The following is a 26,030-nucleotide window of genomic DNA, read 5'->3' as shown; positions in this document are numbered from 1 at the left end:
CTAATAAAGAATAGAACATGTAAAACTTGTCATCATAAAATATTCTAATAGATACTAATATTTATTACTACCAATATAAACTATTATTATGAAACATGCTAAATCGAAATATTCCTTATCCTAAACCAAATATAGCACATTGAATTTAACTAAATATTTTTTTTATGTTATTCATTTAATTAGGTTCGATTTCAAAAATGTCCTAATGTTATGTTTTACTGCTACTCAATTCGTCCGCCGTCCCAGAGCTGAGCCCCGCCGTGTCTTTAGAATTTTAATTAAATTGTTCATTGGCTCAATTAAATCGATTATTATAGCGAAGCTAACGCGTCACGGACAGAATATGCTCCACTTTTTATTATTGCTGTTCGCTTTAGGTTTTGCGCTAATTATCTACATTAATGTAACTTGTTCATATACTACGAGTATGTACGATAATTTGCATTTATTAACATACAAAAATAAACAACTAACCTTTAATTGGAGACGCAATTATTTCAGTTTTTCTTTACATTTTATTGTATATACCTAATCGATTTGTTTCACAACAACCTAATTGAGAGCTGAGTTTGCTTTGTTTATTTTCACCAGGAGGGAATCTTTAGGAACACAAGATTTTTGACGTAATTATAAATAACAATAGACAAGAGCATATCTTTATAACTATTTAACCAATTGTTTAAAGACTACCCGTGAGGCGTGGGCCGTGTCATACTCTCATTAAAGACGTTACCTTACGCATAATCCCTGTATCTTACAGATATAACTATATCTTATTTCCTACAGTTTTCTATATTGATGACATACATATGTACGTATATGGCTAGAGCTCCGCTCGTTATAGGCTTCTAACTCACTTTTAATATAAAATATAGATATCATTTAATATAATTTTTATTTTTATTATACATGGCTGATATAAGTTGAATAAAAACTTTCAACATAATAAAATACATTATACGAACCCTAAGAAAGGGAACCGAATGATAATGATTCATACGTTTATAAAGCAGTAAGTACCTTCGAAGTCACTAACAGATCAAGTTCACAGAAAAACTAACCGAACTCACTTAATAACATCCGAATACCGTACGGGTTATAATATGTCTCCAGCAACCACTTTCCGCCAAAAATATAGACATGGTACCACTTAATTACGGTAAATTATACTAGGAGCAAATTACATCGCGATGTCCTTTAAAGAAGAGGAAATGCTACCGTCTAAACATGTTATGTGGCTCTTGTCATGCAGGCGGTTGCCATAAAATTGCCTGATTGCTTCCCGCTAATTATTATTGCGGGATCGAATTACAGTCTACACGCTTGCAACGGCAGCTACAGTTTGCTGCACCATAATGACTTGAAATTGAAGCTTTTTATTAAATATGAACTTAATTGGATCCCGGCTAATTTATACTTCGATACTGAGTCGCCTACACATATCTAGCCTTATATAGAAGTTGGAAGATACAATGACTTGATAGATACAAATTAAGGGCAATTAGCGAAGGTTATAAATCGACGTTACATCACTAGACCTGCTGTTCGCGTCCCGGGGGCATCATCAATATGTAATTTATAACTCTTCTTATTCTTGCTTCTAATGGCCAATTCACTCTTTATTTACTTAATTAATAGGGAACAGTTTGATACATAGATATGTATATTATTTCACTAAAAAGTTTTTTATGCAAATAAAAAATATTCGCTTATTTTTTGAATGGGTAGAATGTAATAAATCTTAGGAAATTAAAAAACAATATATCGGCGCTAACAGATCTCATATAATGTGTCAAATTGTACAAACTCGAAACTCTTTCGGGAGTACATGCTCGTATAGTTCGGAAAGTTGTTGCAAAGAAAGTTTTAAGTACAGGAACGAGCGATCAATCACCAACAATGGGACCGAGGTGCACCCTCGAGAAAAAAGTTGAACGGGTGTAGCTGATTTATTGACGTAGTTAAAATTATCGCCATTTGCAATTCTTGGTGGGTTTAGCAAACAAGTTAACGATAACGCTCACAGCGATTACAACTTGTACTTCGAATGTTACCTACTTTGTGACTTAAGCCATTTTTTGGAAAAAAAAACAAATAAAATTAATTTATCTATAAGATTATTATTTAAAACTTCGGTAATAACTTTCCAACAACGTATTTAAGTTACTATACTAGATACATAAGCCCCGACTTGTTATAGTAAATATTACTTAAAAATAAACACATTTCCAAATCGATTTTACAAAATCGGTACTCTTTAAAAGATCTCTTATCTACTATTCTAATTAATCTCTTGAGATCCCCGCTCCAGTCCATGGGGTAATTAATCGTCGACACTAAGCTTGTTATATGCCTCTGATTAAATTCTAATGCCATTCTACTATAAATTTACACAATTTGTTGTAAATGTGTAAAAGTAATATATCGTACATGTTTATATGTTGTCAAATGCAATACGCTATTACAATTCGTCCCGTATGTTATTTATTTTTTTTAAGAATACATGTGTAGCTCAAATGTATTCATGACGCTGAAGAGACTGCCAAGCCATTGAAACTCTTGGGATGAAAGCTTCAAGGTTGAATTTTGGAAATTTAATACACATATATGTAAAAACTATATATAATTAAGATAAAATTTAAAGCCATATAGCTATTTTTTCAATCGTTATGTAGACTATTATTTATTTATTGCAAATACATTGTGTCAGTGCAATCGCAAATTAAATCAATCTCATGGTGAATTGCAACGCCTTCATGTAATCAAAGATTAGTTTCACGCTATCAAAGCAAGTTAAGGATACATAATCACCAGCCTTACGACCCTTAACCCTCAAACAGCAAGCAGTGGCAGTGAAGCCTTACATTAGGAGCAACGTTATTGGACCCTCGTATGGCCACACGACGATTATCTTAAAGTTAACCCTGTCGTTACAAACCTTATTTGCGGTTGCTCTGAGCCGTGAACGGTTAAGTTTAAGTTAAGAACACACTACAAAAGGTAACACTATCATTTCGTGTCAATTAAGTAATGAATAAGTCTTTTCACTAGAAATTATATCATTATTGACGTAAAATTATATATTAGTCTATATTTGCAACTGCTACCGTTCTGTTGACTTTATTTTGGTAAACATGCATGTTTTATCATTTGGATATCATTCAACCTTAGATATACTATAAGTATTTTAATAGCCGCTGAATCAGAAATTAAAACCTTTTGAAAATTGGCAAAATAAGATATTTTTAAAGTTGAATACAAAATAGTTATATGTTTTTAAAATCAAGTGTACACTACGCCGTATTTAAGCTTAGTAGTGACCGGAGCGTCGCCAAGGTAGTTACACTGTCCTTCGAATGAGATGCGACGCCGATGGCCGTTTTGTGCCGCGCCATGCTATTTGGCCAATATTGAACCTCTACGTTTCGTACAAGATATCTACGATTATGTTCTCAAGCTACGGTCTTTGTTTTCTTTGCAAATAGATATTCAGTAAATGTAAGTGTGTAGAACTTGAACATTCCAACTAAGATTTCCAATTATAGCGAATATTATGTAGAATTACTGTACCTAATTTATTTTTATATTTTTTTGCATTTCAAATACATACAGATGTGATCACTTATTTTATATCTCCAAGCAGTATTCGAATAAACATTCAGCTATAGTTCTTACTGTGCTTAACTAAACTTAATTATCTATACGTTTTCTAAAGAGTCATGAGCTATAAAATATGTTTATATGTTATTATATTATTAAAAGTATGGTGTATTCCTGTTCGATTTCGGTCACGATTGACATTCTCAACGGAAGACACACACTACGCAGCATATATCTTATAATGCATTAGTGTGTGTGTAAACACAGGTGATATATTGCTATTTTTTGTCACTCTCAAAATTAAAAGCAACGCAAATAGGACCAACTACGTTTTTTGCGTGTATTCCGCTTTGTCTGCTAGCAACCCTGGCAGAAAAATCCATTATCTTTTAACTACACCAACCAAGTGTGAGATCCCAGGACCTTGCGATCTGCAACCCTATAAGTTTCCGGCTTCTATCAGGGCTTATGCTGGCGGTTCTCTACGTCTATCGGGACTTATAGATATTATAGTACAGTCTGTATATGTCTCACTGCGGAGTTAAGGCCTTCTTAAGCCTTACTCCTTTTCGAGTAGAAGGTTTGGAGCTAATTCCACCACACTGTCCAACACAAATTGATTGATAGATATATGCAACATTTTTATCTGACATTGACAACTTACCATGAGATGGTTCATTAGCCCGTCCACCATACGTACATAAATACATATAATATACAAAAAGAAAACAATTAAACACTTGATAAATCCGGAGATGAACCCGCAATTTATATTTCTAAAGCAAAACATACACTTTTATAATTTAGGAGACACCTAAATTATAAAAATATATGACTCTTTTAGAAAAATAAAAATCGTCCCAATGTTAATAGCTATACTCCAAAGAATAACATAATACTACTATAAAAATAATTGAATTAAACGATACTGGCAGTGTCGATATCACTCAATAGCTAGTTTTATAGCATAATCCTCGGAGCTGAACCTTCCTGCATTTATGACAATAGGCTTCCCACTAGATCCACATTGAAGCTTCAAAGCTATATAGCCATAAATTTGATGAAAAAACAATTTCAAGATGAATGTTTTTCATGTTTATATTTAAGCAAACGACTTAAAAAGATAAGTTTTACGATTGGAAGACACGAAATGTTATATTTCAATATTAGAATATATGAATAGTCATTAAACCAGGGAAATTACCATAATCTATCTAATTTTTTTTTTTAAGTGCATTAAGATGATGGAATTGACCATTAATCAAACAAAGACTCGAATGTGCAATTTTTAATAAAACAAAAATTAAGGATAAATTATTTATAAAAAAAAAAATTAAAAATATTTACTCGCTTCTATCTCTCGAATATAATCTTCCCCTTGAGCGACTTCGCGATTTATTATAGGCACAGCTTGGTCCAAAAGACTGCGTTCATATTCACTCATCACAAAACTGCTGCAAGTTTCAATGATCCCAGTTGGGCCTACTTTATTAGGACCTGAGAAAAATTTTGTACCAAAATGAGGATTAGCTGTAAAGCTATTTACGATCGAGTAACCTCCACATAGAGCTTCCAGCAAATGTTCAATGAATTCATTTATTGACCAAGCCATAGCGAGAGTAGATGCATCAATGCCTACTTTAAGATTTAAAACTTCATTTCCAGACTTTCTTAATAGACGCGTTAACGTTTCAGCTTGATTTTGTGAGATGGAGTAATGACTTGGTAATATATTAGAAAATAATGGCACAATGGTGTTATCAGAGTGACCACCAATAACTGGCACATGTAAGTGACGAGGATTTACATTTAAAGCATTCCCTAGCAAAGCTCTGGCTCTAGCCGTATCTATGTTGGTAATTCCAAATAATCTATATTTATTGAAGGTTTTGTAATTATTTAGAAGTGCACTAGCAAAAGAAATTATAGAGTTAATAGGATTAGAGGATATAGCAAAAAATGCATCTGGGTTATGCTCGGGTAACGTTCGGCAAATTTTTTGAACAGGTAGTGCATTAGCTGCTAACATTTGATCACGTGTATATCCAAGTTTTCGTGGTATTCTAGAAACCATTAAAACAAGTCGCGAATACCGAACAGCAGGTGGTAAAAAATTATCTCCTGTAAACGAAGTAACTGTGGGCCCACCAGGTATTCGTGCTAACTCCAGACCAATACCGTGAACTGTATTGTCATCATCGTATAGGTGTAGTCTTGTTATAAGGCTGTTTAATTTCAGCAGCAGCGCAACATTTTTTCCAATCTCACTCGCAGCACCAATTACAGTCACTTGAATATTTCTACACTGCACAATTTGTACGTATTTATGACATTTTGAATACAACGTATAAGATAATAATTTTTGGCTAATCATATTATACTAATTTTGGATTTATTTGAAAGTTCTGTATGTACATGTTACAGTCGCACAATTTTCTTGTTTAATAAACAAAAATCCAAAACGCTATTGACATTACGTACATTTTTTCGAGTTTGTTGTCAGAAACCAAACTAAAACGTATTGACTACATACTCTATGAATCCAACAACAATACAACATTTTGGAACACATATTTTCGTCACTCAGTATTATATAATTATTAATCACGTGTTCATCACAAAACACATGGTCATTTCTGTTCGACGAAATAATCCTAACGATTAAAATGAAATGTAAGCATGAATGATTAAAATTAATTTCCATCAAATTGACAAAATCTTTGAATAGATAAGTCTACTTCGTTAATCATTTTATTTATTCAAGCACGTCATAGACGTTTGTCAAATCTTTGTAATATTTTACTTAACTAGCGCTGATACGCGCTATAACGAAAGAAAAAAGTAGTAACCATTTATTTTATTTATTATAAGAAAACATGTTACAAGCAAAAAAGTGTTTACATTTTTTTTCTAGAAAAGTTATATCCAGAAATTACCAAGTGACAATAGTTGGAGGAGCAAGTGAAATTGGACAATCCATCGCTTTATTACTAAGAAACCAGCGTCCAATCACAAGTCTTGTTATTCACGACAATGTTACACACACCCCTGGGATCGTATTGGATTTATCACATATACCAACAAATTCTGCAATAAAAGGTTACGTTGGAAGTGATTCTTTAGACAGCGCGTTACAACATTCTGATGTTGTAATTACGACCGGGGCTATACAAAGTCCAGGCTTGTCTGAGAAGGCTAGATTACATTTTAATGTTGAATTTATTAAGTCATTTGCTACAAGAGTTTCAAAAGTGAGTCCTATTCCATTCATAGGCATTGCGACAGAACCGATAAATGTTTTAGTACCAATGGCAACAGAAGTTATAAGAAACCACGGTGACTATGATCCAAAAAAAATATTTGGCATCACTAGCACAGATTTATTTACAGCACAGGCTATGTATGCATCTATAAATAATATAAATCCTGAAGACTGCAATGTACCTGTGATAGGTGGGCATTCGAATGAAACTGTCATTCCTTTGCTGTCACAATCGAAGCCTGCTTGTAATTTAAACCAGAAATCAATCGAAGAATTTACTGCCAAATTCCGCTCTCAAGAAGATTTGGTTATAAATTCTAAAAAAGGATGGTCGCCAACGCTGTCAATTGCGTATGGTGTATCCAAATTCGTCCAAGGAATATTAAATGCACTAGATGGTCGATCAAATCAAATACATGCGTATATTGAAAATAACGATTTCGGTACATCGTATTTTGCCGGTAAGGTGTTTGTGGATGAGAATGGGGCTGGTGAAATGGAAAGATATTCCAATTTGTCAGATTTCGAATGTCATTTATTAGAACGGACTATTGAGCAGCTAAGAAAAGACGTTTCTAAGGGTAAAAAAATGTTGGAACTGGCATAATTTTCATTGAATTGCACGATTTTCTATTTCTTCTGTACTTACTATATATTTATAACATCTTTGCCAGGCAAAATTCATACTGTAATAATATATTATCAAGGAAAAAGAAAAAAAAATGTATCAACTTACGAATATTTATTTACATACAAATCATGTTTAACAAAATAGTACTTATTACGAACGAGGAAAACTTAATCATATCACAGAAACAATCAAATATGAATTCATTAATTCAAGTAACTAAATGCTAGAAAAATATTTTTATAACTATGTAGCTACTAAACAAAACATTTATGAAGATATTTCCTAATACTCGCTTATTATTTAGGAATCAATACTGAACACTTTTTGGAATACCAATTACTTGAATTTGTGAACTCTTTATATTTTTATCGGAAAATCGTTTATGGTGGCTGTTATAAATGCATTTATCCCTTTATATTTGGCATTCTGATTAAAATGTTGAATCTTGTAAATTTGATTTCAATTATTCGCTGCAATCATCTGAGCTAATTTTCAATTGATTTGTAAACAAAATATTCAAATGAATTACAGTTAAAACAAATATAATAATTACAAGAAAACCAAAATTGTATACTTAAATCCGAGTTCAATCAATCAATTAATTTTTATTTAGAATTTTATTTTAAAAAATGAATAATATAATTAATTATATTATATAACATTTGCTTTTAAGGATAAGATTTATAAACGGCGAAACTTGTAATGGAGTAAAAAAATATATTTTAACTTTAATTTATTTCAAAACTCGTTCTTCGTTCGGGTAAAACAAATTCAGTGCATGCATACGTTATAAAATAAAACTATGCCCCAAATTTATCTTCCTATGCAGTAATTTTGGCTATGTATAGCCAAAATTACTGCGTGCATCAGTCAAATAAGTATTCTGAGCTGTTAAATATTGGTATCGTTTTAAAAACCCTTTAGACTGCGAATAGTATGATTGACGACCGTTTATAAATCTTCTCTTGACATAAACTTTACGGAACTGTTTAGGAAATTGATAAAAATACTTTTACGATTTTCGAAATTACATTGTCATGATGATATGTATTTCTTGCAGAATTTATTTTGTAGAATTGCACTTATATAAAAAAATTGATTGTTCACAGTGAATATAATAACAAATATTGATATTACCATTTTTCAAGTTTATTTATAATTTTTAAAGACGATTAAGAAATTACTAATTATATAAATAATTTGTACTAAAACAATTAATCCACTGTTGCTGGAGAGGAATTATTTCTCATTTTTAGATAATACTTCTTGGTACAACACCAAGAATTATTACAGCGTGTAATATACAATAATAAAATCTTTTCAGATCCACCAATCAATGTTAAGTCCACAAACAGGCAGATCTCAGTATGATTTTACTATCACTAGCGATATCTAATTATTTTTTCACATTTTGTATAAAATTTACTACTAATTTAAACCATTCTATGTACAAATTATACAACATGTATACAAACCTCTAAAATTAAATATATTTACCTGTAACAATATAATATAATTATAATTTATTAAATATATCAAAATATATTTAGATACTATTGGTATTTAGATCTAGCAGCAATATATAAGTACAAATCATTAAATTATGAAAAAAGGTAAGAGTAACGGAATTTTCCGGACTCAATATAACCGGTATGAACTAGTATAATTGTCTGTAGCTCACCATTTCATTCTTCATTACTTTTACTAACTTCACTGCCGGACTCGCTGACCGATGTTGAACGGATACTGATGGACGTTTCTTTAAATTGACTGATGAAGTCTAGTAGTTTCTGGAGATTTCTCTGAGTTTTTATCTGGTCTGCTAACAATTGACGTTTCTCCGCATTATGTTCATCCAAATTTTCTTTTAAGGTCGCTGCTCGTGCTTCTAATTTACGTAACTCCACGCACAATTTTATGTTTTTTTCTTGCAAACATTTCCTTTCGGCGAGTTTATCTAATAACGGAGAACAGTAATTATCAGGCAAATGTTTTTTTATATTTCTATTTATTAACGATATTTATATTAAAAATATTATTAACAATTAATTTTCGAAAGGTGCAGTTTAGAAGTTTTAATGTAATCTGATCGTCAGATAGAGCATATATACAAAATGTAAAAGGTAAAGGCTATGGTAGGACTGTACACAACACTGGTGAGGCTAGAGCTAGGCTAGACATATAAAGTGCGGTGTTCATCGATATCGATATTTTATTCAGATTTATATGAAAGAACTCTAATCACGTAACTTCGACTTTTAACAACATTAGCTCTGCTTTTAATTTTGGGTATAATTATGGCCGAAACTAATTTAATTTTAACTCAAATGTGCCAAAGGTACTAGAAGTACAGTTTGAGTCAAACGCATTGACGGTCGGTATTTCTAAAAAAATCTGAGCATATATGGGCTAAATATAGATATAGCACAGCTTAAAGTAAAACTACCAGTGGGCCATCGACAATGTAGTCTCGCGAATTGCCACTATTCCTCATTGCGGCATTACATTTATTTATTATTGTTATACTCAGTCTTACTTCCCGATACTGGTACTTACTTAGGTACCGGTATCGGGAATATAATGGGTACGTATATGTATCATAAAAAATACATGATCGTTAAATCACGACTCGGTCATTAAGATTTTTACACCCCTGTGTGTGTATGGCAGCGCCTCTCGCCCCGCGGAATCCACTCGATTGAGCTGCCTAGACGCGTCCGGTGGCCCACCGATAGGTTGCGTGTAGGCTGTGGCCATAGCCTAGAGTAGCGTGTGGTGGGGCGCACCCGAGTAGAGGTGCACGCTGGCGGCGCGCGCGGCGCCGCACACGGCGGGCTCGGGCAGCGCGCGCGCACACGCGGCGCAGCGCCCGCCCGCGCCGCAGCCCGTGTGCTGCCACAGCTCGCACCACGCGCACCACACCAGCAGCGACGGCACGTCTGTCGGACGCCATATAACAATGAATAAAAACACCTCGTAATCTGAAGTCAATTCATATTTGCTTTGTTCATGAATTTCTGAACACTAGAACACTTTTGCAACACTGTATACTAACTGAATATGGTTTTAATCAGGTCCCAGCTGCAAGCGCTGAATATTGAAATCCTTGTGTTTGTAATTTAAAACGGCCATATTTCACCTGTTTACGGTTATATCATAGCGGCTGTTGCTATCAAATATTTGTTGCGGATTGATATCAAAACAATTAAAAAAAAAAATATCAGTATTATGGACCTATTCATATACTTATTTATCGACACACAATACTAATTTATCGATCAATCCGCAACAGATATTTGATAGCAACAGTTGCTATGCTATAACCGCAACAGCACCACTGCTGTATTCAAACCCTATTTCAACCACAAGAGATTTAAAGATAAATAAACAGCTTTGAATTAACGCATCATCATGTTTGTTGCTGGAAATGTTGTTATAAATATCGAAACAGTTTGTTACCAAAACTTTGAAAGTAAAATGAAAGTAAATATAAGTAGTAAGTTGAATATTGGTATATTATAAAGAAAGATTAATTAATCAAGAACTATTTGTAGCAAATGTTATGTAATGTAATATGTTTAGTAAAAATTAATGTACCATTTCTTCCACATCCATGACAGACTTTCTTAGTAGGTGAATAAACTGGCTCTACGGATAGACCCGCCGGTAACGACGCCACCCAGGCCGGTTTATTGTTGCTCCAACCTGGTTAATATAGAGTGAAGTTAGATTTTTTTTTTTTTTTTCAATCCATTTTAGTAAATTGTAAAAAAGGCTCTTTGTTGTAAATATTCAAATCCTCACATACCTCCCTTATTTTCTGATGATGACCCTGAAGGAGAACCTTCCCTTGAAAATTTATTTTGACTCTGTAAATAATAATAATAAATATCAATATGTATAGTTGATATGAAGTATTTTCAAATGTTAGCAAAAGATAATATTGTTATGAAAATGTGAAACATTAGTCTTTGTTACCTGTTGCTTTCGTAACTTTGCAGAACGTGTTTGCGGCGGATCGCTGTGTGACTGCAAATATGGATACTGATTGTACTTTTTCCTTTTCTGGAAATAGAAATTACAATTGCATAAATATTAGGAGCCTCTTCGTGAGCATACTGTACGTCCCCGATATCCCTTATTAATGTGGATGTTTTATAAAAAAAGATGCAAGCATACATGTCATAAGACATTTTATATTTAAAGTTACTGACCGAGTACAGATCTATTCACTATCGAAGACGCGGCCTTCAACGTTAAATTATTTCCGGCGTTATTTCTACATGGTAGACGATTTTTTTTAATTAAAAATAAAATGTTTTTGTTAAATATTTTGTCAGATATTTCATTTTAGTAAATATCTAGCAAAGGGACCCCCGATTCATGTGTGTCCAAGGGCCCCAAAATAGCTCTGAATATGAGGGAGTGACGCTCGAGCTTTCAAAAGTGTGAAATGACTGAGACAGTTGACAACAAAAAAATATTAATTTTATTTAAGTTTTTTAATACATTAATTTAACGTAAAGAGGCTCGCCTTCGTCAATGATAAGATCTATATATAACTTTTCACAGTTTATCAAAAAATTATCTTTCTTACGCAAAAATATTTCAAAAAAAAGTTCCTGTTTTTAAACTCAAACTCAAACTCAAACTCAAATTCCTTTATTCAATATAGAAGTATTACACTTTCTTATTGATTGTCAAGTTAAACACTACCACCGGTTCGGAAAAAGAAAACACCCTGACCTGAGAAGAACCGGCGAAAGAAACTCAGCGGGACTTTTTTTTTTTTACGTCAAATTAATTATATACATAATTATATATGAGTAGAAACAGCCAGGAGGCGATCGTTTCATTCCCAAGGTGTGCTATCAAACATAAACTCACTAAAAGTATAGTAACCTTTCGCACACAAGCGTTCCTTAACAATTTTTTTAAATTTCGCAACAGAAGCATTTTGAACGCTTTCTGGGATCCTGTTGTAGAAGCGTATACATTGCCCCACAAAAGAGTTACTGACTCTATGCAGTCGAGTAACAGGAGTAACAAGATTGTGTTTGTTCCTTGTACCAACGTTATGAGAATCACATTTTCTCATAAAAACATTAATATTTTTCCGTACATACAAAACATTACAGAATATATATTGAGAAGCAACAGTCAATATCTTAATTTCTTTAAATTTATACCTCAAAGATTCCTTGGCTCCCAGGTTATAGATTGCGCGAATAGCCCTCTTCTGCAGCACAAATATAGTATGGATAGCGGCTGCGTTACCCCAAAGCATAATACCATACGACATTATACTGTGAAAGTAACTGAAATAAACTAGGCGAGCCGTATCAACATCGGTAAATAATCTAATTTTTTTGACCGCAAATGCCGCAGAACTCAGTCTACCCGCCAATCCGTTTATATGGGGGAGCCACTGTAATTTGGCATCAAGAGTAAGGCCAAGAAATTCAGTTGTTTCAACTGGATCCATCGATTCCCCAATGATAAGTACATCGGGTTTTATATTTTGCACGTTTGGTGTGCTAAATTTTACAATTTTAGTTTTTTTATTATTCAGCCTAAGATTATTTACGCTAAACCAGTGTACTATATCAGACATAGCATTGTTTACATCGTCATACTGTACCTGTTTCCTATTAATTTTAAAAACCAAAGAGGTATCATCAGCAAACAATACTATATCATGTTTGTTCCCAACAAGAAAGGGCAAGTCATTAATATATATGAGGAATAGAAAAGGTCCAAGAATTGATCCTTGTGGGACCCCCATACCAACTAAGACCCCAGGAGACCTTGTCCCTTTAACGTCAACCCTCTGAATTCTATTGTTAAGATAAGAAGTCAGAAGGTCGAGTGCACATTCTCTAATTCCATAGTGATATAGTTTCCTGACCAGAGTTTCATGTTGAACACAATCAAAGGCTTTGGATAAGTCGCAGAAAATCCCTAAGGCATCCTGCGACCTCTCCCAGGCTTCATAGATATTTCTTATTAGTTCGATACCTGCGTCGGTAGTCGAGCGACCCCTCGTAAATCCAAATTGTTTTCTATGAAGCAGATTGTATCTATTGAAATATGCTAATAATTGATTTAAAATAATTTTTTCAAATATTTTGCTGAGGGTTGGTAGTATCGAGATTGGCCTATAATTGTTAGGATCTGAAGAGCTACCAGATTTAAATATTGGAATGACTTTACTATGTTTCATCAGGTCAGGAAATACACCACGTTGAACACAATCATTGAATATTATTGCAAGATAAGGTGCAATTAGATCAATAATTGAATTAATCACCTTTACAGAAATACCCCATAGATCAGCATTTTTCTTAATGTCTAATGACCTAAATGTACAAATTATGTCATTGGTGTTTACAGGGGTAAAATTAAATTTTGATTTGCATTCACGTACATTTTCTTTCATTAATGATTCGGCAACTTTTAGCGCGTCCAACTAAGGAAAACGAGAAAAACGAGAAAAGGGGCTTTTACATATTAGTATTTAGATTACGTCTGAGGTCATCTTATATGCTTTCAATACAATATTATAAATGACTAGCGACCCACCCCGACTTTACACGGGTGCGAGTTATACGGTACGGATGTACACTGTACCCTATAGCACTCAGGAATAATGTAACTTTTCACAAGTGAATTTTTTTGAGAATTTGATCCGTAGATCCTACATACACACAAAAAAATTTACCACTTTCTAATATTTGTATAGAATGCATATTTTTTTGTCTCATTGAACCATTTTCCATATTTATTGGATTTCGGTGTACGCTCTGCTTATCTAATATCGTTCTATGTGTATTGCCAGTGGAAGTTGAAGACCAAACATTAGTGTGGTCAAATGCTTAAATAAGAGCCACCGTATTTACACCTTACAGACACCCAATTCTTTTTTTGCTTATATGGACCCCTTATAGGCCATCGTAGACCCCTGAGGGTCGATATAAATCACTTTGGGTATCATTGGTATAAACTAACATAGTCAAGATTTTAATCATAATCTATACAAATGTTTTAATTGATCACACTGAAATGAATGAAAAAGTAAAAAATAAATCTTACGGGTATCATGTCATAACTGCCAAAGAGAAATTCACTCTTGTCATTTGAAGATCGTTTGCGACGTTCATTTCTCGTTCTTTCTATTATATCCTTTTGTTGTAACGTGATCAAACCAATGAGTCTGGAATGATAAGAACATTTATTAGCAATTTTATTAATTAATTCAAGGACACCAACCACGGCGTCTAAGATCAAGCTGCAAAAAAACGAACAACACATAATATTATACTAAGGTACTACCTACCTTTTAAGGCACCTACTTATTAAGTATCTACAGGAAAGTGTGTAAAAATGATGTATGACGTAAAACTCGTATTGTTTATTCTGATAGAAATTAGGCTCAAACTAAAATAAATAAATATAACAAAAGTATTTTCTATCTGTAGTACCCTAATGAAAGAAAACATTATTTCAGAATACCTCATAAAAACCTCCTTGGGTACAGGTTCTCCTGGTTCAGGGAGAGGTGGTGGGGATGGTGTTGGTGAAATATCCATTCCCAGTGAAGAGTCCGAATCTGATTGCTGTTCCTGCACCTCATTATGATCTTTCTGGATTTTTCCACCACTGAAACATACAAACACTAAATTAAAACAATTTATTTTTTAATCATATTAATAATTTAATTTCAAATCACTCAAATGTATTTATTTCCAATGTACTGCATACTGTAATGCCATTATATATGTAAATTACTGAACAAAAAAAGGTATTGGCTTTAGACTGTACTTGAGAAAATTATCAACATGATAATTCCAGTGACTTGTCTAAAATAAAAAGTAACAATAAAATGTGTTGTTAATGCTTGTACTTATTGATATATATCCCTAAGATATTCACTCATCGCTCAAACTTTGTATAGTTGTTCTTGGCACTTGCATTAAGGTTCCTGGCATAATACCATCATTGTATCGTAGATGGCAAACAAGTCATAACTAATAATTAATTGTCAATAAAATTGAAAAAGTCATTGCAATGCTTGCCACAAATTACAATATATTATGATATTTACTTATTTGTTTTCTTTATAATTAAAATATATTTAAGGTTTAAAACTCATTTGTATACTTACATGAAAGACTCCTTTACTTTATTTAATGCGATCGCAAAATTACTTCTGCTATCTTGTACAATATTTTGCAACTGTGTTACATTTTTTGAATAAACATCCTTCTCACCAATTTCAATGTTATTTGTGTTCTCCTTTTCACAGTATTTGTTTTCATTGTCTGAATCAGAAACATCATTATTAATGTTTTCTGTTTTAATCTGGATTTCATTTAAAACTGATGGTTTTAAGAGAGACACAGTGCGATTTCTGCTTCGATATTGTAATTGATGATCTCTTAGTTGTTGAGCAACATATCTGTTGTCATTTTCTATGCTAACTTGCTTATTTCTGGCCCTTAGACGCTGTTGATATAACTCTAATTCCCTGCGAAGTCTATCCACTACTAATTTCTAAAAATAAAATACATTTTTACTATTTTTAAAATAGAACACCAATAAGTATGACAAACCATAACACTATAGATATAATCTAAATAGAATGTTATTTTTAAATTCAAGTGAATAGGAAAAATACTTACTTGAGCCTGACCTATAGCTATTATTTCTTTCTCTGCTTCACTCACTTTATTTTTCAAATTAGCATTCTAAAACAAATAAATAACATGAAAATCATAAATACGAACAAAAATTTAACGCGCACATTATATCGTTCTTACATTTTCGTCTTCCTGCAGACGCGCAACCCATATCTGCAAATAAGTGATATTTTTTTAAAGTAAATAACTGTTCATCTTCAAAAAAAAAATCTAGGCATAAATTATAAATTACCTGATGAACACGAATTGCGTTTTTTAAATCAGATTGTGTTTTACGAATGTCTTCTTTTATTTCATTAGAAACTTCCATTATAACACATAAGAACTTTAACAATTATAAACAATTGTTTCAACTATTTTTAAAAGTAGATATCACAAAGAAAAACTAGAAAATTATTTGTCAATTGAAGTAAATACCATTTTCCGCACTCATTGTTTAATAAAACTCAAAAAGCAATTAATGACACTAAAATAAACGATGTCATTTACTTATTTCAACTAAATATTTACAAATTTATTTACCCGAAGTTTAAGCCATAACTAAAATAAATATGTTCAAGGTCCTTTTCTACTTTTAGTTCAATTTTCTGTTAATTAACATGAAAGTAGAAACAAAATACACCTATGGTACGATTGGTATGTATGCTCTACAACAAGTAACAAAGATTTATTTTATGAACTACTGTAGAATGTAGATAAACATAATTATAACACAAAAGTTATATCTAGTATTATTATATAGGTATTATATACAATTATACATTACTATTAGTAGTATTATGTAGATATATAACTGTTTTTTTTTTTTATAATTTGTATTCTTAGGAATCATTTATTAAGCCTAATAAACTACTTTTATGAAGTGATTAATGAAAATAATAAAACTTTATCTTAGAAATTAAATATCTAAGTAATGATTTATTTTTTGTATTTAATTAAATTTTGTTGAAGTCGTTTTCTTGAATTTAAATTAAAAGCACAATCAATTTCAAATTTACTTAATTATCATTTAAATGTTTGATTTATAAATATGTATCAAATTCAGATTTATTTTTTTATCTTGTATCTTTCCAAATTTCTTGTTCAACTGGAGCCTGAACAAAATCAATATTCTTTCATCTTATAAATAAAACCTTTATCATCTGTATTCGGTATTGCATTTTCGTTTTCGCTTAAGATTTAATAAATGGCATATCAATTTTTAACTTTTAATTTCAAGTCAATTTCAACATACAATTAGGTACGACACTTATTGTGGGATATTTTATAAAAAAATAATTATGTTAACGTTTATTAGTTGAAATTGTGTTTTCAGTATTCGTCGCACTAATACCGCATAACCATAAGATTCAGTCTAAAAGAAATAGTGAATATATAAATTATCTATAATTTTTGTGACTTTCGTCTTTTAGATAAAAGTGTGCCCGTTGCCCTGAAAAATGTCGGTTAAAAGACAGGCAACAACCGAGTTAAATCATGAAAATTGGGACCAGGATGATCCTGCCGAACAAGAAGAGGAAACAGGTGGTTTTAAAATGGCTTCTAAAGAAGTTCTTGAAAAACGTGTAATACGGACCGCTAAAAGACGGTCACAGGCCACCGGTGAAGAGGTAATATTGCATATTCACTGCTCTGTCATGTTATTAGTATTATAAATACACATTTTGATTTTGTGACTTCAGCTAGGTATACAAATACTTATAACTAATAATTGTGTTATTTTATTAATTATTATTTTTATATTTTACAGGCAAAAAAAAGTGTATTTAGTGGATTTAGTGGTTTTAATAAAACACAACCAACATCGTTTGATTTTCTTGCCAAATTAACCAATGGAAACAATGCTTCTAATGTATCACCCCAAAAGTCTGATACTTTAGCAACATCTAATACATTTAATGCAACATTAACTGGGGCAACAACAACAAGTTCTCTGAGTAGCGGAATAGGCAGTATGACAAGAACGTCAACACCTTTAGCTAAATCAGCTTTTGGAAAACCAATGAATGAGACATCTTTATTTGGAGTGGCCACAACCACATCAGGATTTGGACAGTCAGTGTTCACCGCTTCTAAACCTAGTACAGCAGCAAATGAGAGTACATTTAAAATGCAATCTACACAAAGTGCAACTTTCAATACAACAACTTCAAAACTAAATACTAGTGCTGAAAAACCAGCTGCTCAGATATCTTCAAACATATTTGGATCATCATCCACAAGTGCTAATAATACAAAATCTCTTTTCTCTTCCACAAATACTAATTCAACACCATTTAAAACACAATCAGTTTCAAATTCAAAACCAAATGAAGATAATAAGTCAACAAATAAGTCTGAAACTCAAGAAGATAAAAAGTTGATATATTACAGTAAATTAAAAGGTCTAAATGAAAGTGTCTCAGCTTGGATCAAAAAACATGTTGAAGAAGGTCCTTTATGTATTTTAACACCTATCTTTAAAGATTACGAGAAACATTTAAAAGAAATTCAAGGTGAATACGAAAAAAGCAAAATTGAAAATACATCTGATGATAAACCAACAAATGCTGATAAGAAAACTACTTCACCATGGGGTGGTAACACAAATTCCTCAGTATTTCCCACTTCAAATGTATTTTCAAATAATAAGAGCAGTACATCATCTCCAGACAAAATATCAAATTCAACAACAAGCCTAAACACTTCCACCACCACTTCAACTAATAACTTTACAACTACAAGTTCACCGAGTAGTGGATTCTCATTTGGAATAAAAACCTCATCTGCAAACACATCACCATTTGCTTTGAATACAGCAACCACCACAGCTAATGCTAATGGAAGTACTCCCTTCTCATTTGGTATTGGAAAACCATTCAGCTTTAATTCAAATATTCAGAAAACTGAGGAACCAACTAAACAAGCTGATGAAAATGAAGATGAACCACCAAAAGTTGAATACACACCTATTGTAGAAGAAAATAGTGTTTATGATAAAAAATGTAAAGTATTTGTAAAGAAAGATGGAAATTTTGTTGATAAAGGTGTTGGCACACTGTATGTTAAGAAAATAGAAGACAGTGGTAAGCATCAGTTGCTAGTACGAGCCAATACGTCTTTAGGGAATGTTCTACTGAATTTGATATTAGGTTCATCCATACCTACACAGCGTATGGGCAAAAACAATGTCATGATGGTTTGTATTCCTACTCCAGATGCAAAACCCCCACCCACATCTATTCTTATAAGAGTAAAAACATCTGAAGAAGCAGATGAACTATTGGAAACATTAAATAAATACAAATCGTAATTTTTTTCTAAATGCTGCTGTATATTGTCTTTAAAATTTAAATTAAAATTGAAGATTCCATATTTTGTAATTGATTTTTAATGTGCAATTTGCATATCAGTTTTAAGCAATTAAATGTTTCAGTTTACATTCCTTTTAAATTAATTTTATAATAATCTTGTAGATCGAAACATGTATGTATACCTAATGATATTGTACCGTTTTATTTTACCTGTGCCCTGTAAGTTTTTTACATATAACTTTATTATATGAATAATATTCAGGAATAGTATAATAGGATAGTAAAAGAATTTGATATTTCTTTCTATCACCATCACTAGACCAATGGATATAGAAAATCAACTATCCTATAAAAGCTAGCTAGCCTAAAGACAATTTGTCATTTTCATAAAATATTGGTAATTTTACCTAATTATTAGATTAGCTGTTTGATCTTTCTAAATATAGATGAAAGTACATGGCATTTTTAAATGAAGTAAGAATTATTTGGACTTACAAGTAAACTGTATATTAAAATTAAGAAAAAAATAAAAAAATATTATTGTAATTCTATTTAATTTTTTTCCTACAGAGTCCTCTTGAGAACATTAGCACATATTATTATACAAAAAGACATTTTATATGAACAATACAATAATGTAATGCTTTCCTATGTTACATAAGCATAATTTTATTGAGAATAAATTATATTTCACATGTTTATGTTTAATAAAATGGAGAAAATATAACAAAAACCATAAATATTACATACATAATTGTATTTATCTCATTTTTATAAATTTTGTTTAACATTAAGCACATGTCTATAAATTCATAAAGCAATAACAAGTTATAATTGATATTTTTAATCTTAGCTATATTAGTACTTTTATGTGCCTGCCATATAACTACTTGATATCATTTGACCTAGGCCCATCTGAATTCTTTGCATGTGAAGTTCTACATTATTTTGAAACAGTCTTTGATATTGAGGCTCTAGTTTCATTTTTATTTGGTCCATAGTTCCTTGCAGGACACTTAATTCATAAGCATTTTGATCGGAATCTGAGAGACTTTTAACCTGTAACATTAAAGCTGTAAGGTCTGTTACAAGATCTATAACATTTGATTCTTTAATAGACCCATTGTTATTCTTTTCTACAAGAACTGCCGCTTCTTCTCTACATTTTTCCCTTAGATGTGAAGGGGCCAACATTGCAGCTAAGCTTGGCCCAGGTGCAATTTGCTGACAGTACATTTGGATTTCATTTATATATTCTTGCAAATCCATATTCATTCTTTCAAGATCAATAACAGTTGCTGCATATTTTCTTTCAAAATCTTCTGGCATTCTTTGACCAAATGATTTTCTCTTCTCTGCCTCACAATTATATTCTTTTAATCTATTAATTTTACCCTTTTTTGCTTGTAATATCTTATTTAATTTAACAATTAATTCCAATAGCGGAAATGGATAACTACCTATTTTGGAATCAAAATGTTTTGACAAGTCATTACATCCAATCATGGGATCACTTTGGCTATTATTCTTGTTTGGAGCAGAGGGTTGGTAGAGATTAAATATTTCTTGCATTACATATCGCGGTCTAAATTTTTGAGTTATGCTAGATAAACATATAGTGTCAGGCGGTTCATTAGACAAAACTTCATAATCTGGGACAGAATGCGTTCCCAGTTTCGGCCTCTCAAATGTGATTCTATATGTATTATTAGATGTATCAACTGCATCAATACAACCTGTGAACAAACCATCTTGAGGCTTGCGTAACCTTGCTGTGACTTTAGTTCCTACAACTAACTGCATAGGTATTTCATTAGGCAAATCTTTAACACATATATCAGCAGTTTTTCGCTGTTGTATATATCTAATCAATTTTCTTTTTCTTTCAAGTTCTTTACGTTCTTCAGCAAAAAATGCTTGAGAACATCTCCTAGGTTTACCCATCATTCTTCGTATTTTTGCCCATTGAACTTGAGTTAATTTTTTGTTGGTTAACTGAGGAAATGATTCTTTAAGACAAATCATAAAGTCATTTTCACCATCAAAGAGAGCCTTATCAATGTTACTATAGAAGTATTCAAAACAAACCCACTTATGAGCTTTTGGCAATTTCAACAGATTTCTCAGCCTCATACCTATCCGCTGACCACTCTTGCGATCAGGTGATTGATTATTACTCACTTTATCTTCATTTCTTTCAACATTCTTTGGTGTTTTTGTTGGAGATTTTTGTTTTTTACCACTAGATTGTTTGTTGGGAGTTTTTGCCAATATCTTAGGAGTTCGTTTTGGAGATTGTCTGGGTGGCGAAGTATTAACGAAGTCATCAACGAATATAAATCTATTTTTTTTTCGAATACGAGCAGGCATTCCTCTGGCATTTAATTTCTGAACTGGTTCACTTGGCGCTGGTTTTGGCGGTAATTTAGTACCTACTCTGTGAAGTCCCAGAGCAGCTGGTCCAAACGCAGGAGGCTCTTCATCTTCATCGGGAAAATCAGTCTCCATCGGTTCATCTTTAATTCGATATTGAAACTTGCTTGAATTTTTTTCATCGTTATGATTGTCTGGAGAAGAAACAATAAATTATTTAATAACGCTAAAAGCAAAATTGTCAGATATATTTTGCAAGTATACTATCTAACTAAAAGTCAAGTGACGAACAAGTATTCACTATCAAATTGAAAATATATATTAAAAATAAAGTGACAATTCGTCTACAAATTTGAATTTTTTCAAATTTTGAACCTTTGGTGTAGATCATACATTCTAAAGTAGACGACTCTAGACGGCTTTAAAAAAGATCATACTTCGATTTTTTTTCAGAGAATTAAAATTAAGTATTGTGGGCATAGAAAAACTATACAATTATAATATTAAAAAACATAAACAAACTTACTTTCCCATTTATCCGCCATGTTGATGTCGTAAATTTGATTCAATTTGAAGATTGAGAGCGCCAACTTTATCAAATGACAACGTAGGTCTTTACATTATGGTTTAGGTATACACATAATTTGACAAGATTTAAAATTGTACTTAATATTTTGTAATTTTAATTGTTAAGTTCTAGATATTTTTTTAACTTTTTTTTTCTTTTTATGATTGTATTATTCGACTAACCACAAAATTTAATTACGATATTTTAATATTATTAAGTAATTGTGATTTTTTTCTAGTTTTCATACTTGAAAATTCACTTAGCCTTTTATTAATTACATTTGTAAGTTTGCTATCTGATATTACCTATTTTATTGTAACCATTTTTTATAAGTAAGAACTGTGAAATTACCGTATCTCTTATTAAAATATTTCTTGATATCAATATCATGATCGCTTATTTGAAATTTTAAATTGGAAATGTTTTAGTTTATAAAATATTATGTATGTATATAACATACAATTATTTGTTAACAAATATTATAAGTGTAGTGATTACGTTTTTTGTTATTGGAACAAAAATATTGACTTCATACATTCTAAAAAGTATTTATATTTGATTAATGTTAATATGTGATATATTTAGTATAAATAAAATCTAAATATAATTGTGTATATAAAAATTATGATAAATATATCTATGTATTAATGTTACATTTTCATGATGTACGTGTATAATATGTAATGTATATATGAATATTATCAGTGTCAATAAAAGTGTAATAACTAATATAGTGGGATAACTAATATATAATATATTTAATATTATATAATTTACATTGCCAAAACGAATATTTCTAATACATCTACTAATATAACGTGGAAATTGGGATATTTGTATTCGATATTTTATAATTTTTGTAAGGTTCAACCTCTTGTAAAAACAACTTTGACAAGCGGTGATCAAAATGTATCGTAAATAAAGATTTGCATAAATAACCGATAAAAATCACCGTGTTCTACTTAAGTTTCGAAAATTTTAATAAAGCTCTTTTAGTATTATAAAATTATTAAACTTATAAAATTCAGTTTGGCGAAACCGAAATAAGAACTGGCAGCATTGTGTTATTTGTCAAATGACAAATTTTGACGGTTGTAGTTTGTACTGATGTCATTAGTTGCGTTTGAATACAAATTACAAATAAACATTGAGTCGAGACAGTTGATTTACACTTTCATTGTATACAAATTAAAAACAATAAAATATCCCATTATTACTGATTAAAACTGTTTATGATAAATTACTTCTGTCAATATGGTACAAAATGATACTGATTCTTGGTCGTCAGACGACACCATAAGAGTTTTAATAGCTTCAGATATACATTTAGGTTATCTTGAAAATGATGCTGTACGTGGAGAAGATAGCTTTATCGCTTTTGAAGAAACCCTTTCTCTGGCCGTAGAATATGACGTCGATTTAATTTTGCTTGGTGGAGATCTTTTCGACCACGCAAAGCCGTCCCCTAGTTGTATGTTCAAATGTACCCAGATTATTCGCAAGTATTGTTTTGGAGACAAACCTATTAATATCGAAGTATTATCTAATCAGCTAGAAAATTTCTCACGAATTGTTAATTATGAAGATCCAAATCTTAATGTTTCGTACCCCATTCTTTCAATTCATGGAAATCACGACGATCCAGTTGGACAAGGCAGTGTCAGTTCTTTAGACATTTTATCCATTACTGGCCTTGTTAATTATTTTGGGAAATGGACAGATTATACTCAAGTCCGAATTTCACCAGTGCTCTTACAGAAGGGTGAAACAAAGTTATCATTGTATGGATTGAGTCATTTAAAAGATCAGAGACTTGCTAGGCTTTTTGCAGAAAAGAAAGTAACATTTGAACTCATTGAAGATGGTAATGATTGGTTTAATATCTTGGTGTTACATCAAAATAGGGCAGATCGAGGGCCCAGCAATTATATATCGGAAAATGTCTTACCCAATTTTCTGGATCTAGTTGTATGGGGTCATGAGCATGACAGTCAAGTTTTTGCTACAAAAGATGTAAAAAGGGAAAATGAAAGTTTCTTCGTTATCCAACCAGGAAGCACTGTGGCTACATCATTGGCAGCTGGAGAAGCCCTACCCAAGCATTGTGTATTGATGCAGCTACATAAGAAAGAATATATATTAACACCCCTTCCGCTTAAAACCGTGCGCCCTTTCATATTTAAGACAATAGTCCTTTCTGAGGAGAATCTCGGAGAAGAGGGTGTAAATGAAAATGAGAAAGTACAAAAATTTTTAAAGGACAAAGTTCACGAAGCAATTATTGAAGCTGATGCAATTCGAAGTGGTGACCCAAAACAACCTGCTTTACCACTTATTAGGCTGAGTGTTTTTTATGAACATGATGGCCAAGATTTTAATCGTGTTAGATTTGGTCAAAATTTCAATGGCCTTGTTGCAAATCCAAATGATGTTCTCATTATGAAAAGAGAAAAAAAAATTCGTGAAAGAAAAGAGTTAGGTGCAAATAATACCGAAGTTGATATAGGTGGGGTAGCTGCTGAAGCGACTGATGTAGAGTCCTTACTTCGTGCTTATTTCGAGGCGCAACCGCAAGACCGTCGACTCTCAGTTCTATCAGTACGAGCAGTTACCGAAGCAGTTCGCGACTTCACGTTAAAACGTGACGACGACATTTTTCGTCGCGTTTTAGATGCTCATCGTAAGCACTGCGTGGATTTCTTACTCGAATCGAATGCCGAAACTCCAGAGGAAGTGAGTGACAAAATGAAACTATGTAAGGAGTCGCTAGACGCGGCCGACGCCGATCTTCTCAAGACCCTTATATCAACAGCGTCTAAGAAAGCAGAAGTCGCCACCAAGCAGTCTGCATTGGCTAAACACGAGTCGATCGTGGTATCAAGCGACGAAGAAGCGCCACCAGGGCGAGGTCGCGGAAGGGGCGCGCGTGGTGGCCGTGGACGTGGCCGTGGCCGCGGTCAAACGCGTACGGCATCCCCACCTACGCCAGCGCCGGTGCAGGAGCGTCGCACGCCAAGGAGAGCAGCAGCACAGAAATCTTCCTCTAAGTTACAAAGCCTCATAGCAGAGAGATCATTTCGACGTCGGAGGGAATCATCAGACATTGAAATTTCAGATTGAATAAACATTAATTCTAGAGTTGTTTTTGTCAAATTTTTCAAGTTTTGTGCATTACACAGTAGTATAGTTTACAAATTTGTATGTTATATTATGTTAAGAATATATTATCCTCATTTAATATAAATCACATTTCTTTTGAATCATGATGATAAATTTAGTTGTTTGGTCTTATAGCAGGTTAGTTAGGTCAAATAATAATTATTGTAAGGGAAATTTTATGAAATATATCATATATAATTATCAAGTTATAATAATATTTTTTGATTGAAAAAGCAAGGATCAACTTTAGCTCTGATGGAGTATTTATCCTTAAAATAAATGACTTAGTAACATTTAGAATGTTACATAATATTTTTTTTACATTTTACAATTTTGGGCTTATGGACCATTATTCCATAATATATACTTATTAAGCAATATTGAGACCATTATGGACCATTTTTCAAATAAATAGCAATCTATTATGTTAGTTTATAGAATTTTT

At 32.1% G+C, this 26,030-nt stretch overlaps 6 protein-coding genes across 7 annotated transcripts; 3 read left to right on the top strand and 3 right to left on the bottom strand.

The window, feature by feature from the left end:
• Positions 1 to 4,933: 4,933 nt before the first annotated feature.
• LOC125077968 (malate dehydrogenase, mitochondrial-like) lies at positions 4,934 to 6,078 on the bottom strand. The gene has a single exon (XM_047690103.1). It carries the CDS (start codon positions 5,972 to 5,974, stop codon positions 4,934 to 4,936), a length of 1,041 nt encoding a protein of 346 aa, XP_047546059.1. The 5' UTR covers positions 5,975 to 6,078.
• Positions 6,079 to 6,476: 398 nt separating this feature from the next.
• On the top strand, positions 6,477 to 7,526 carry LOC125077967 (malate dehydrogenase-like). The gene has a single exon (XM_047690102.1). It carries the CDS (start codon positions 6,477 to 6,479, stop codon positions 7,467 to 7,469), a length of 993 nt encoding a protein of 330 aa, XP_047546058.1. The 3' UTR covers positions 7,470 to 7,526.
• Positions 7,527 to 7,589: 63 nt separating this feature from the next.
• Positions 7,590 to 16,874, bottom strand: LOC125077935. Its single transcript, XM_047690058.1, has 12 exons — positions 16,425 to 16,874; positions 16,313 to 16,345; positions 16,175 to 16,240; positions 15,658 to 16,046; positions 15,006 to 15,152; positions 14,586 to 14,706; positions 11,472 to 11,558; positions 11,302 to 11,362; positions 11,091 to 11,198; positions 10,280 to 10,432; positions 9,175 to 9,450; positions 7,590 to 8,990 (listed from the first exon to the last, which is right to left on the bottom strand). Exons 1-11 carry the CDS (start codon positions 16,500 to 16,502, stop codon positions 9,179 to 9,181), a joined length of 1,515 nt encoding a protein of 504 aa, XP_047546014.1. The 5' UTR covers positions 16,503 to 16,874; the 3' UTR covers positions 7,590 to 8,990; positions 9,175 to 9,178.
• Positions 16,875 to 17,326: 452 nt separating this feature from the next.
• Positions 17,327 to 19,987, top strand: LOC125077907 (nuclear pore complex protein Nup50). Of its 2 annotated transcripts, XM_047690020.1 has the most exons (3): positions 17,327 to 17,432; positions 17,605 to 17,802; positions 17,943 to 19,986. In XM_047690020.1, exons 2-3 carry the CDS (start codon positions 17,632 to 17,634, stop codon positions 19,482 to 19,484), a joined length of 1,713 nt encoding a protein of 570 aa, XP_047545976.1. In that variant the 5' UTR covers positions 17,327 to 17,432; positions 17,605 to 17,631; the 3' UTR covers positions 19,485 to 19,986. The 2 variants fall into 2 exon arrangements, with proteins under 2 accessions (XP_047545976.1, XP_047545977.1); XM_047690021.1 differs by lacking the exon at positions 17,327 to 17,432 and having other exon boundaries at positions 17,626 to 17,802; positions 17,943 to 19,987.
• An 82-nt stretch (positions 19,988 to 20,069) lies between these two features.
• On the bottom strand, positions 20,070 to 22,471 carry LOC125077650 (protein lin-9 homolog). Its single transcript, XM_047689638.1, has 2 exons — positions 22,385 to 22,471; positions 20,070 to 22,052 (listed from the first exon to the last, which is right to left on the bottom strand). The coding sequence occupies exons 1-2, from the start codon at positions 22,401 to 22,403 to the stop codon at positions 20,353 to 20,355; spliced, it is 1,719 nt and encodes a 572-aa protein (XP_047545594.1). The 5' UTR covers positions 22,404 to 22,471; the 3' UTR covers positions 20,070 to 20,352.
• Positions 22,472 to 23,538: 1,067 nt separating this feature from the next.
• LOC125077723 (double-strand break repair protein MRE11) lies at positions 23,539 to 26,023 on the top strand. Its single transcript, XM_047689733.1, has one exon. The coding sequence runs from the start codon at positions 23,681 to 23,683 to the stop codon at positions 25,544 to 25,546; it is 1,866 nt and encodes a 621-aa protein (XP_047545689.1). The 5' UTR covers positions 23,539 to 23,680; the 3' UTR covers positions 25,547 to 26,023.
• Positions 26,024 to 26,030: the final 7 nt, after the last annotated feature.

This window comes from Vanessa atalanta, chromosome 4 (assembly GCF_905147765.1).
Source record: "Vanessa atalanta chromosome 4, ilVanAtal1.2, whole genome shotgun sequence".
In the NCBI taxonomy this organism is placed as follows: Eukaryota; Metazoa; Arthropoda; class Insecta; order Lepidoptera; family Nymphalidae; genus Vanessa; species Vanessa atalanta.
Note: the sequence above shows the minus strand (reverse complement) of the source record. Positions and strands in the feature narration are given on the sequence as shown.

Excerpts from the sequence above, each read along its gene's own strand:
- LOC125077968 (XM_047690103.1), bottom strand. The coding sequence starts at position 5,974 with ATGATTAGCCAAAAATTATTATCTTATACGTTGTATTCAAAATGTCAT.
- LOC125077967 (XM_047690102.1), top strand. The coding sequence starts at position 6,477 with ATGTTACAAGCAAAAAAGTGTTTACATTTTTTTTCTAGAAAAGTTATA.
- LOC125077935 (XM_047690058.1), bottom strand. The coding sequence starts at position 16,502 with ATGGAAGTTTCTAATGAAATAAAAGAAGACATTCGTAAAACACAATCT. Across the intron at positions 11,559-14,585 it reads GCAGTTATGACATGATACCC|AAAAGGAAAAAGTACAATCA; the intron begins GTAAGATTTATT and ends TTCTATTTCCAG. Across the intron at positions 11,363-11,471 it reads CAAAGTTACGAAAGCAACAG|AGTCAAAATAAATTTTCAAG; the intron begins GTAACAAAGACT and ends TATTATTTACAG.
- LOC125077907 (XM_047690021.1), top strand. The coding sequence starts at position 17,632 with ATGTCGGTTAAAAGACAGGCAACAACCGAGTTAAATCATGAAAATTGG. Across the intron at positions 17,803-17,942 it reads CACAGGCCACCGGTGAAGAG|GCAAAAAAAAGTGTATTTAG; the intron begins GTAATATTGCAT and ends TATATTTTACAG.
- LOC125077723 (XM_047689733.1), top strand. The coding sequence starts at position 23,681 with ATGGTACAAAATGATACTGATTCTTGGTCGTCAGACGACACCATAAGA.